Source organism: Cnephaeus nilssonii (assembly GCF_951640355.1).
Source record: "Cnephaeus nilssonii genome assembly, chromosome: 4".
In the NCBI taxonomy this organism is placed as follows: Eukaryota; Metazoa; Chordata; class Mammalia; order Chiroptera; family Vespertilionidae; genus Cnephaeus; species Cnephaeus nilssonii.
In genome coordinates this window covers 76,809,104-76,822,001 of record NC_137075.1, presented here as the reverse complement: position 1 = coordinate 76,822,001, position 12,898 = coordinate 76,809,104, and the positions used below count along the sequence as shown (strand labels likewise).

The window sequence follows — 12,898 nt, the reverse complement described above, 5'->3', positions numbered from 1 at the left end:
GTGGTGAAATGCCAACCCAAAATACCATATTCAGCAAAAATATCCTTCAAACAGTAGGATGAAATAAAAACACTTTCAGATAAACAAAATCTGGGAAACTTCTTCAACAATAGTCCTGGACTATAAGAAATGCTAAAGAATAATCTTCAGGCAGAAGAAAATCAATACAAATGTAAAATCATATCAAAGAAAGGAAGAAGGACACCAAAGATGGTAAATAAGTAGATGAACATAAAAGACTACATTTCACCACTGCACTAACTAGGATGGCTATAATAAAAAAAGACAAATAAGTGTTAGCAAAAGATGTACAGAAACTGGAACTGTCATACACTGCTGATGGGAATGTAAAATGGTGCAGCCACTTTGGAAAACAGTCTTACAGTTCCTCAAATGATTAAACATAGAGTTATCATATGATCCAATAATTATAATCCTAAGTACATATGCAAGGGGAGAAAATCATTTATCCACATAAAAACTTTTGCATGTATGTTCATAGCAGCATTATTCATAACAGCCAAAAAGTGGGGGGTGGGGAGGATGTCCATTATTCATTAATGGATAAATAAAATGTGATATATCAACACAAAGGACTAGCATTCAGTAACAAAAAGAAATGAAGTCCTAATAAATGCTACAACATGGATAAACCTTGAAAAAATTATACCAAGTAAAAACCAATCACAGAGGATCATCCTAACATATAAAAAGCCAGGGGCTGTCATGACCAAAACAATCGGACGGACAACCGAACAGCAGGCTGCGTGGGGCGACAAGGCCGGCAGGGGGGTTAGTGAGGGACAACCAAATGACTGAACAGCAGGCTGCGTGGGGTGACCAGGCCAGCAGGGGGGTTAGTGAGGGACAACCAAACAACTGAACAGTAGGCTGCGTGGGGCGACCAGGCCGGCGGGTGGGGGGGGGGGGAGGGGGGAGGGGGGAGGGCAGTTGGGGGAGACCAGGCCAGCGGGAGGGGGGGGCAGTTGGGGACAACCAGACCGGTGGGGGGGGGCAGTTGGGGGCAACCAGGCTGGCAGGGGGGTAGTTAGGGGTGATCAGGCCAGCAGGCAGAGGCAGTTAGGGGTGATCAGGCTGGTGGGGGGGGGCAGTTAGGGGCAATCAGGCAGGCAGGCAGGTGAGCAGTTAGGGGCCAGTGGTCCCAGATTGTGAGAGGGATGTCCAAGGGGTCCTGGATTGGAGAGGGTGCAGCCTGGGCTGAGGGGACACCACCCCCCCCGTGCACAAATTTCGTGCACTGGGCCTCTAATATATTATAAGATCACATTTATATGACATGTCCAGAATTGGCAATCTACAGAGACAGAAAGTAAGTTAATGGCTGCCTAGAGCTAGGAAGCAAAAGGGGAAGGGAGAGAGTTGGGGGGAAGTATTGGAGGGTGATGGTTAAAATGTTCTAAAATTGACTATGGTGATGGATGCACATCTCTGAGAATACAGCAAAAGCCACTAAACTCTACACTTTAAATTAATTAAGTTTACGGTATGTTAATTATATCTCAATAAAGGTGTTTTTTTTTCAAAAGACACTTTATTTTCTACATTTCCTTAACGACAACTGTTTAAAGCAAAATTAAGCCCTAGCCAGTTTGGCACATGTGGGTAGTGTCTGCCCAAGGAATGAAGGGTACCAGGTTCAATTCCGGTCAAGGGCACATACCTTGGTTACAGGCTCGATCCTGACCCTGGTCGGGGCACATGCAGAAGGCAACCAATCAATCTGTCTCTTTTACATCGATGTTTATCTCTCTCTGTTTCTACCCCTCCTTCCACTCTCTCTAAAAATCTATAGAAAAATATCCTCGGGTGAGGATTACCAAAAAAAAAAAAAGCAAAAATAACAATACTGAATCATACATAGCAGTAAAAGATAGGACATCATCAGCATAAAGGACAAGAGTTAAGTATCATTATTTTGTCCACATTTGTGGGGTATTGAAGTGGGAAGCGAAAAATAGGTTATGTCAGATGTTGACTCTAAATAGACTTTGAAAATAATAAATACTGTTATACCTAGGAAAACCTCTAAAAAATAATCAAAATAACAACAAAGACCTATTGCAATAGGCCAATTATTTAAGACACCAAAGTAATCCAAAATAAGGCAGGAAAGGAACAAGAAGGAAAAAACAAAAGAGACAAATGGAAAGCAAGTAGACTTAAACCCAATGATATCAATAATCACATTAAATATAGAGAAACTAACACAACAATTAAAAAGCAGAGGTTGTTGGACCAATCTCTTGGGCTGGGGGGACAGGAAGAGATAAACCAAAAAACTTATATACTTATATGCATAGCCCTGGGACAGAGGCAATAGGGTAGTGAATAGGGGGCTGGGAGGAGGAGGGTAAAAGGGGGGAATGGGAGACATCTGTAATACTATCAACAATAAAAATATATATTTTAAAAAAGTAGAGCATGGCCAGCAGAGTCCAATAGGGAGAGGAGGTCAACCAAAATAGAGAGATGAAGGTCCTTGGGCTTTAACCACAGGAAGGTCCTGGGGATCTTGGTAAGGGAAGTTTTGGTTGAGTAGGGTTGTGGGGAGCTGATACCAGAACACAGATGTTTTGTTGAGTTGTACACTTGAAATCTATATGGTTTTGTGAACCAATGTCATCCCAAAAGTAAATAAATAAAAAGAAAAAAAGACATTTAATAATGACAAAAGGAAAAATTCATCATGAAGGCATAGCAATTCTAAGTATCTATGTACCTAATAAAATAGCTTCAAAATACATGAAGCATGACTGAACTAAAAGGAGAAATTCACAAATCCACAATCTAGTTGGAGTAATTGATAAATGAGTAGATTAATTAGTAAGTATATAGAAGATATTAGTAACACTATCAACCAAATTGCCCTAATTTACATGTATAATACACCTGTACCCAACAGCCACAGAATACACATTCTTTTCAAATATACATTGATTGCTCACCAAAACAGACCATATGCTAGACCCGTGGTCGGCAAACTGCGGCTCACGAGCCACATGCAGCTCTTTGGCCCCTTGAGTGTGGCTCTTCCACAAAATATCACGGCCTGGGTGAGTCTATTTTGAAGAAGTGGCGTTAGAAGAAGTTTAAGTTTAAAAAATTTGGCTCTCAAAAGAAATTTCAATCGTTGTACTGTTGATATTTGGCTCTGTTGACTAATGAGTTTGCCGACCACTGTGCTAGACCTTAAACAAATTTTCAGAAAATGTCAAAAGACTGAAACTTAAGAGTATGTTCTCTTAACACAACAGAATAAAATTAGAAATTAACATTTCTCAAAAGTCCTCTTTTCTAATTCTTCTACCCAGAATGAGTGCTTTTTCCAAACTATTCTGCCCAAAAGAGGTGCTGTTTCCTAATGTGTCCAGCATATCAGTCAAAATAAATAAATTAATATCACTTATGAATTATTCTTTCCAACAATAAATAAAATATAACCTTAATCTGATAAAGCTTCTAAATATAACTAACAATTTAGAGAAAACACAAAAGAACAGCCCTAGCTGGTTTGGTTCAGTAGATAGAGCATTGGACTGCGGACTGAAGGGTCCAGGTTTGATTCCAGTCAAGGGCACATGCCCAGGGTTTCAGGCTCGATCCCCAGTTGGGAGCATCTAGGAGGCAGTCAGTCAATGATTCTCTCTCATCACTGATTCTTTCTATCTTTGTTTCTCCCTCTCCCTTCCTCTCTGAAATCAATAAAAATAGATTTTAAAAAAAGAAAGAAAGAACATATTACACAATACCACAGAGATGCAATCAGCAAAATTCAAACGGGTAACTCTTGCAAACTACCGAGTAACAACGATGAGTAAGAGAGAGAGAGAGAGAGGAACAGAGGAAAAAGGGAAGGAAGATCTTAAGTAAATCTGGCAAAATATTGACTTTTATATATCAGGACATGTTTTTGCTTATCCTACTAGTTTGTCTTATACATGTTTAAAATGAAAAAGGCAGATTTAATAAAATTAAATACATGTAACAGTTTCAGAGACAAGTTTTGCCAAAAATGGTTGGGATAGAAATTAAATTTTTCAAGACTGGAGCTGAATGAGAATCCTATGTAATAAAAGGCTAATATGCAAATCGACCAAATGGCAGAACGACTGGTCGCTATGACGTGCACTGACCACCAGGGGGCAGATGCTCAATGCAGGAGCTGCCCCCTGGTGGTCAGAGGGCTCCCACATGGGGAGCACCGCTCAGCCAGAAGCCGGGCTCATGGCTGGCGAGCTCAGCGGTGGTGACAGGAACCTCTCCTGCCTCCGCAGCAGCACTAAGAATATCTGACTGACGGCTTAGGCCCACTCCCAGACTGCGAGAGGGTGCAGGCTGGGCTGAGGGACAAATTTCGTGCCCTGGGCCTCTAGTTAGATATAATTGACTCCATCTAATGCAATATGCCTTCAGAATTCTATGAAAGAACTCCATGAAAGTCCCATTTCTTAAAATAGGTGGTACCGATGAACAAAGAAAAAAATTACCTTTTTCTGTAATTAAGATAACGTTCATGCTTGAATTGAAAAAACAAACAAGCCCTAACTGGTTGGCTCAGTGGATAGAGCGTCGGCCTGTGGACTGAAGGGTCCCAGGTTTGATTCCAGTCAAGGGCATGCACCTTGGTTTCGGGCACATCCCCAGTAGGGGGTGTGCAGGAGGCAGCTGATCAATGTTTCTCTCTCATCAATGTTTCTAACTCTCTATCCCTCTCCCTTCCTCTCTGTAAAAAATCAATAAAATATATTTTAAAAGAAAAAACAAACAAAAATGGAATCCAATCTTCTCTGATATGCATGCAATCAAGTCATTTAGCTGTTTGCTGGACTGAATTGATACATAAGGGAATATGCTTCCTCAGTTGCTAGCAGTAAAGGGAGACAAGTATTTTCATGTTTTACCTCTTTTCTCATTTCTACTCCTGTATTTTCTCCCATAAGTAGTACTCCTAATTCATCTTCCCATAATCCAATATGCCCTATCTTTTGGGAAATACTACTACTCCATCACTTGCCTCCTAAAATGGCTTTGCTACTTGCCCAAATGTCTTTGCTACTAGAGGACACAAACAAAAATCAAAGTGAGTACAATCATGTGATTGCCAGCATCAAGATGGCCCAGTGATCCCTGCCTTATGGTATTCACACTCTTGTGTGTAAATACCCGTCCACGTTGCAACAGCACTGTTCAGTGTTAACAAAATATGGCAGAAGTGATGGTGATGTCACTTCTGTGATTAGATTATAAAGGCTCTGCAGCTTCTGGTTCTCTCTCATCATTAATTCTGAGAAAAGCCATGTCATGAGTAGCCAGCCCTATGGAAGGTCCACAGGAGGAACTGAAGCCTCCTGCCAAGAACCACAGAGTGACCTTGGAAACAAATTCTCTAGTCTCAGACAATAGCTTGAGAGAACCTCATGAGACCCTGAGCCAGAATCACTCAGCTAAGCCACTCTCAGCTTCCTGACACTCGGAAACTGTGTAAGATAAATGTTTGCTGTTTTAAGCTAACTTTTGGAGTAATTCATTAGACAGCAACTGGTAACTAATACAAATAGTAATGCTAAATAATAACACGTTCCTGCTCCTGTCAGACTAACATGTGTATTATAAAAATGCCCAAGTTCAATCTTGTGAAATACATGCTATACAAACTCAACACACTATCAAATCAAAAGTATTTCACATCAAATCTATAATGTTTTATTACCTACCAGAATAGTGAGATTAAAAAAATAATAATGCCCATTATCAGCAAAGGTGAGTGGCAATAGAAATGTTCACACATAGTTGCTTGGGGCATAATACAGTCTTTTTTGAAAACAATGGAGCAATACCTATTAAAAGTCACATACAATTCCACTATTTAGGCATTTGCCCTATGGTTTACCCTGTTATATCTCATGATATACTTGCCTAAGTGCTCAAAGATACAGATAGAAAGATATAGATAATTAACTCGTGAAAAACTGGAAATCTAAATATTCATTTTAAAAACCTGTTAAATCAATTATAGTACACATGTACAAATGAAGGGTGGATTATGATCAACTGTTAAAAATAAAGAAAACATATACATACTGATTTAGAAAAGATACCTAGGATATACATAAAGAAAAAATTAAGGTATGTATAATCCCATTTCCATAAGAGAACATGATAATGAGCTCATTTTAAGAAAATTAAATTAGGATCATCATAATTAAAGCCACATTTTCACATTTTATAGTCTCATTCATTTAAAGGTAATCATTTTTGTGCAAATTTTCCATAGCAAGCTAAATAAACCCTGTTTTAATTTCATTTTTGCTTAGCACCTATACCATCCACAAATAATAATGATGATGATAGTCAATATATATTGAACAAATACTACGTGACAGAAACTATTAAACACCTCCAAATAGTTTACACATATCATGTAATCCTCAAATAGTGTAATATAAGTAACACTATTATCTTTACTGTACAGATTTTTAAAAAATAAAACACAAGGAATTAGTAAAGCCACAGAGTCTACAAGAGTAAAGAATTCAAAATCACAAGTTTGTTCTCTTAGCCAATACCCTCTAGTCTTTTACTCATTTATTCATAGTTCAAGTGGGGATAAAAAAGACTAATGTGTTCTATATCTAACAGGTTAGCAAATAAACCAAAACAAATGCAACCCTGGAATGACTGGGATAATTCTTAACTCTTATGAGAAAGCGAAAAGAGACTAAGGATAGAACAAAAGTCATTTCTAATTAAAAATAGGTATTTTATAATTGTCTAAAAAATGCCACTTATTTTACTGAAATCACAGAATCTTCCCTGCTTGGTTAATTTCTACTAGGCAGAAATTTCTTCCAATCAATTACATTTAGTATTCTTCCAAAAAAGCAAATTCCCTTTCTTTGAGCATCACTGTAATAAATGTGTTACTGGAAAATGAAGAGAAATGAACAAAATCTCTCTAAAAACCTAAGAGGCTGCCCAAGCCAGGTAGCTCAGTCGGTTAGAGCCGTGGTCGGCAAACTGCGGCTCACGAGCCACATGCGGCTCTTTGGCCCCTTGAGTGTGGCTCTTCCACAAAATACCACGGCCTGGGTGAGTCTATTTTGAAGAAGTGGCGTTAGAAGAAGTTTAAAAAATTTGGCTCTCAAAAGAAATTTCAATCGTTGTACTGTTGATATTTGGCTCTGTTGACTAATGAGTTTGCCGACCACTGGGTTAGAACATCTTCCCATAGGCCAAGGTTTCGGGTTTGGTCCCCAGTCAGGGCACATACAAGAAGCAACTAATGAATACAGAAGTTGATGTTTCTCTCTCTCTCTCTCTCTCTCTCTCTCTCTCTCATCTCTCGCTCTCGCTCTCGCTCTTGCTCTCCCCCTCTCTCCTTCCTTCCCTCTCTCTCTACAAATCAATCAATAAGTAATTATCTTAAAAAGGAAAACTACTTTTTTATAAACCTAATAGTCTATATATAGTGCTTGCCTCTCTTCCCTTTTCTATGCATTCTCCTTAATTACTTTTACCTTATTTTCAATCTTAACCCATTCAAGCATGGATAAAGAATAAAAATTAAGATTAGATTAAAATATGTAAAAAGACCAAGTTAATAAATCCCATTAAATTCTAACTACAACTAATCATGCAATGTATGCTTACCCAAAGACTTTGTCTACCACACTGTAGTTAGCCACCATTTTTTATCTCCAAGAAACAGAGGAACTACAGGAATACAATATATGCTCACCCTAACAGAGCACCGTACATCACATGCTTTATAGAACCACCTTTAGTGAACCACATCTAACCATAAAAAACACGTTAACCAATCCCTGTAGTCATTCTTCAAAATAACTAGTACACAAACCCAACCTCCCTCCTTCTCCCAGCCCAGCCCCTTCCAAAAAAAAAAATGGGCATTCTAGAGTTAGACATCCCGTATTCCAATTCTGGCGGGGCCCACTTGATGAAGGGCCCTGAGCAGTCTCGATTTCCCTCCCTGTGAAATGGGAATATTAGCACCTACTTCACGAAGCTGTGGTGGGAATGAAGTGGGATAATTCACGATAAAGCGCTTAGGACAGTGCCTGGTACATAGTGTGCACTCTATAAATGCCAACCATTGTTATGTCTCCAAAATTAACCGCCTCGAGTCTGGATTTTTCTCCCTTTTAGTGATGAGACGCTAACCAAACGCCATCGGGACAACTGGGCATATAGACGGGGGTTTTCAAATTAACACACAGAAGCAGCAGTCTATTCTCACAGCAATTGTTTTCAGAGCACTTTCGCTCATTTCAATACAATTGTTTTTTTCGTGAAATTAAACACTCCGACCCCCCACGTTTTTAACCGGCGATATGTCTGGACCCCAGAAGACAAACACAGCCTGGAAATACAGTCAAGATGCTTCGGCTCTGAGAGGGGCAACCTGACAAACTGCGACCACACCTGGGAAGCGGCCGTCCAAAGCGGGCCAGAGCGCCGTGGGGCTAGCGGCCACAGCCGGCTTACAGAAACAACGTCCCCTTTTCCCATTTTCCTCCCCGGTGTCAAAACTAATGACGCCTTTTCCTCCCCGAAATCAAGGCAAAGCATCTTTCGGCTCTCTCCTCCAGCCTCGCGCGTTTCACCCCCACGATACCCACTGTCTCCCGACTCACAGAGTGTGTCCGCACACATTCACCATCAGCTTTAAGGAAGGGTTCCGGTACTTGGTGGTCTTACACCGTGGGCAACCCTGATCGTCCATCGTGCCTTCTTTCGTACGGACTCCCCGGCGCCGGCTTCACCACAGCCAGTCACCTCCAAGGCCCCTAAGAACCGACACCAAACAGGTTCCCACCAACAAGCACTGGGCTGAGGCGGTCCCTTCGTGAAGGAGCACCGGCCGGGAAGAGGCACTGCAGCACAAACGTTCCGGCTGCGAGTTTTCCGGTCCTGCCGAGGAGCCTCGGTCTTAGCTTCCGTGAGCCTGCGCAATACCTTGGATTTCGGGGGAGGGCTCTTAACAAGGTAAATGGTACACAAAGCCTCATCATTGTGCACCTAACTGAATTTTTTCAAGGAAAAGTTTCACAATTAGAAACATCTATTCCATCTTGTTCTGGCTGAAAACATTCTCATGTTTTGAAAGATTTATGGCTGGTGTACATAACATGTTCAGAGTAGTATTTTCTTTTGAACGATTTGATGGGCTGTGCTTTATATTCTTTATGCCTGCACATTCATGAAAGCACAGAAATACTAGGCATTCGCAGATAGAAAGTTTGGAAAATTTATCTAGGATGAAAGTCTCTGCACCGACCCTAAATATTACAGATTCTCACTAAATGTCAAAATACTTTTATAAATAATAGCTAGCATCTGCTCTACAGTGATTAACGGTGTCACCTGGCTCTCATATCTCTTACCCTCTCTGCATTAAAAAAAAAACAACAATATTTATTTCCCCGAATATTGAACGGGAGGGGGGTCACAAAAGAATATACACTTTATATCAGCAATTCTAAGATTTGAGACCTAAATCTCTTTGGAAATTGTAAGCCATGTTCACTGCATTTATCAAAGCTGCAAAGTGAAGTCTGTAAACAGCTATATTAGAAAATAAACTCCTCCCACTGTAAGGGACACCTTATTCATCTCCATAACAAGGATTTGTTGGTGCTTTCTGAATATGTAGAGTAAATGAAAAATGAGGGAATGACTATCAGTAGTGTAATGTGAAAAAAAAAATGTTATGCCAAGCATTATCTTGTAATCGGACTCAAATTCCATCAGGAGAAATGGACAAGAATACAAAACTTTTCATAACCCATACAATGAATACCAGCTGTATACACTCAAAGTAATTTAAAGTTTTTGCCCTGGCCAAGTAGCTCAGTTGGTTAGAGCATCATCTGGAATACACCAAGATTGTGGGTTCAATTCCTGGTCAGGGCACATACAAGAATCTATCAATGAATGCATAAATAAGTGGAACAACAAATCTCTCTCTCTCTGTTTCTCTCTCTCTCTGTTTCTCTCTCTCTCTCTCTCTCTCTCTCTCTCTCTCTCTCTCTCTCCCCCTCTCTCCCTCCCTCCCTCTCCTCTTTCTCTAAAGAAAAATCAGTAAATAAAGTTTTCATAGCAGTTTTGCACTTTTTAATAAAAACATTAAAAGGGACATTCCAACTCCCACCTTTTTTAACAGTGAACCCAGTAGGCAACCCATAGTGTGGAAATACAGTTTGGATTACCATAGGATATGAAGAGAAAACCTAACAAACAACTGAATACCACATCTGGGAAACAGCAGATCAAAGCAGGCCATGGCAGCACAGGGCTTTATATTAGTATATACAGACATAGATAAGTCATGTCATCTGCTTGATCATAATATTGTTTATTAGACAATACCAAATGCTGTGCTAACCTGGAGGCTTATTATGCTGCTATTGTCTTACTGAAAGAGAACACATCCAAACCAGTTACCTGACTCAGAGTGAAGCTCTGTAAGAATAAAGGCAACTTTTAGGGTCTTTATATTTTAACAGAGCAGGAAACTTCGGGTGAAAGGGTGAATATGATCAGTGAGCAAATACAATTTTTAGCCATTACTACAACAATCATAGAGCTAGAAACAGTAGAAATAGATTTGGCTGAATTCAAATGTGGGCTTCATCACTTAGTAGCTATATGACCTCAGTCTCAGCTTTTCCCAACTATAAGTTGAAGATAACACTTGTAAAGATTAAATGAGATATTTCATTTTAAGTGCTTAACACATTACTTAGCACAGAGTAAGAGCTCAATAACTGTTAGCCATTATTAAAGTAGTATAAATATTATTAGCAATAGTCTCTAAAAGAGGCAATGTAATGGGGAGGAGCCTATACTTTGAAATCAGACAGACCTGTTTTTTCTAAATCTTTATTGTTGCAAGTATTACATATGTCCCCTTTTCATCCCCATTGACCCCTTCTATCCTGCCCCTGCCCCCTGCCCCACGCCAGACAGACCTGTTTTTGAACCAAATTTCTTATTCTCCCTTACCTGTTTCCTTCCTCTATATAATATACTGCACAGGAGTGCCATAATGATTAAATTTCTTGACATGTACATATACAAAGGCCCTACTACAATGCCTCATGCATAATAGAAACTCTGAAATGAACACCATTATTACTGGTAGGGATCACTAACATAGAATGGTCAGAAAACTTTGAGAAGGAAAGCACTAATAGCAACAGATTGCTGAATGAAACAGAACCTCAGCCTATGTTAAAACCACCAAATTATCAAGTTTCCTCCATTTCTGAAGAGAGATGTACCTGGACCACTCTTCCCAAATCTGCTCATCCTCCAGCATTCCTATCTCAGTTAAGAGTAGATTCTACCTTTCTGGGGCAGTGTTTTTCTCAAATGCAGACCCTCCTTTTCAGTCCCAAGGCTATGGATCCAGGCTGGATTTTCCTCCTCTGAAGAACATATTTAGATATCATCCTCCTCCTCCCCCAACCAACAACTTACAAAAAACAGATCCTCTCCCACAGGCCTCTGGAGTTTCAACGGGCCCGTTAACGCAATGCTGATCCGCTGGCCTACAGGTTGACGTAAAACCCTTGGTGGACCAATAAAAATCTTCCCTAGAATTTTTCAAATTGGCAGTAAGGGAAAAGCAGCACCGCCTCTTTAATGAAGTCAGAGACTGTGAGCCGGGAACAACCACTGAGAGCCCTGGTTCTAAACCTTCTGGGGAACGCCCTTTGAAAGATTAAAACTAACTTGAGAAAGGCAGAGACGAGTGAAATGACACAATGGGTCTTCATTTCACTGACCTTCTCTTCACATTGTTTGGTATCATGATCCAATAAATTCATATTCTGTCGGAGGCCAATTCAAGTGGGGTTTCCAGCCCCTAGGGAAATTCATATCACCACAAGAATGCTGCTATCCCTAAGAGACCACTAGAACCTGACACTCATTCCATTTCTGCCAGGATCTTCTTCCTCCACTATTATTGCCCAGGAAACTCACTAAGTCATCCTCCTCTTACCCGCTATTCATCAGCATCCCCACAGGCAGGTAGCTTGGTCACTGAGAACTCCCAGGCAATACATCCAAGGCTCCCTCTACCAGTCTTAACTATTCTCCTCATGCAAGTTTTTAAAACCCCAGGAAAGTATTCTGGCTGTTCTAGTTTGGGACAAGTGACCATCCCTGCACCTATCAACTATGGCCATGATATTACATAGATTTAACCATTGTAGAAGGACTACTCTGTCCACTACACCACCGCAAACCAAACATTTCAATCAAAGTCCTTCATAATTTTTCCCCAACATGCCTTCTAAGCTAAGCTTTAAGCTATACTTACATAAAACACATTTCAGACACACTGAATTACTCAGTATTTTTACATAACTTCATGGCTCCATGCTTTTACTCATTTTGTTCCCTCTGCCTCTAATGAGCTCTCTTCTTTTTCTCTCAAAATTCTTGTCCTTAAAGGCCCAGCTAAAAAGCCACTCCTCGTTGCCCTTCCTGCTTTCAAAATTAGTCTCTTTACCCTGACCACTCCCACACCCTGTATTTACTTATGAATGTTTTGTCTCTCCCACTGGCTTTTATACTCAGGATCAGAGACCCCAATCTATTCATCTTTCTATCTTTCAGTACCTGATGCAACACTTGGTACTTAATGAGAACTCAATAAGTGTTTGGCAAATAAATGATCCTTTAGAAATGGTGACTACATATCATCAACCCAATAGAACACCTCCTCTACCTGGAAGATAACTTTAGAACCTGGCTTTCTTAATGGTACCAGTACATAAGCTTTCTGAAATAGAAAGAGTGTACCAAGATATGGTTATCTGGCCTTCCCTCTATCTTTCAGACCTGC

The 12,898-nt window shown here is 40.2% G+C and overlaps 1 protein-coding gene across 1 annotated transcript in view; it reads right to left on the bottom strand.

The window, feature by feature from the left end:
* MNAT1 (MNAT1 component of CDK activating kinase) overlaps positions 1-8,870 on the bottom strand; it is a 200,233-nt gene extending 191,363 nt beyond the window's left edge. Inside the window, exon 1 of the mRNA XM_079768395.1 lies at positions 8,676-8,870. Within this exon, the coding sequence (XP_079624521.1) occupies positions 8,676-8,764 (89 nt within the window). The 5' untranslated portion in view covers positions 8,765-8,870. The remainder of the gene's footprint in view (positions 1-8,675) is intronic.
* Positions 8,871-12,898: the final 4,028 nt, after the last annotated feature.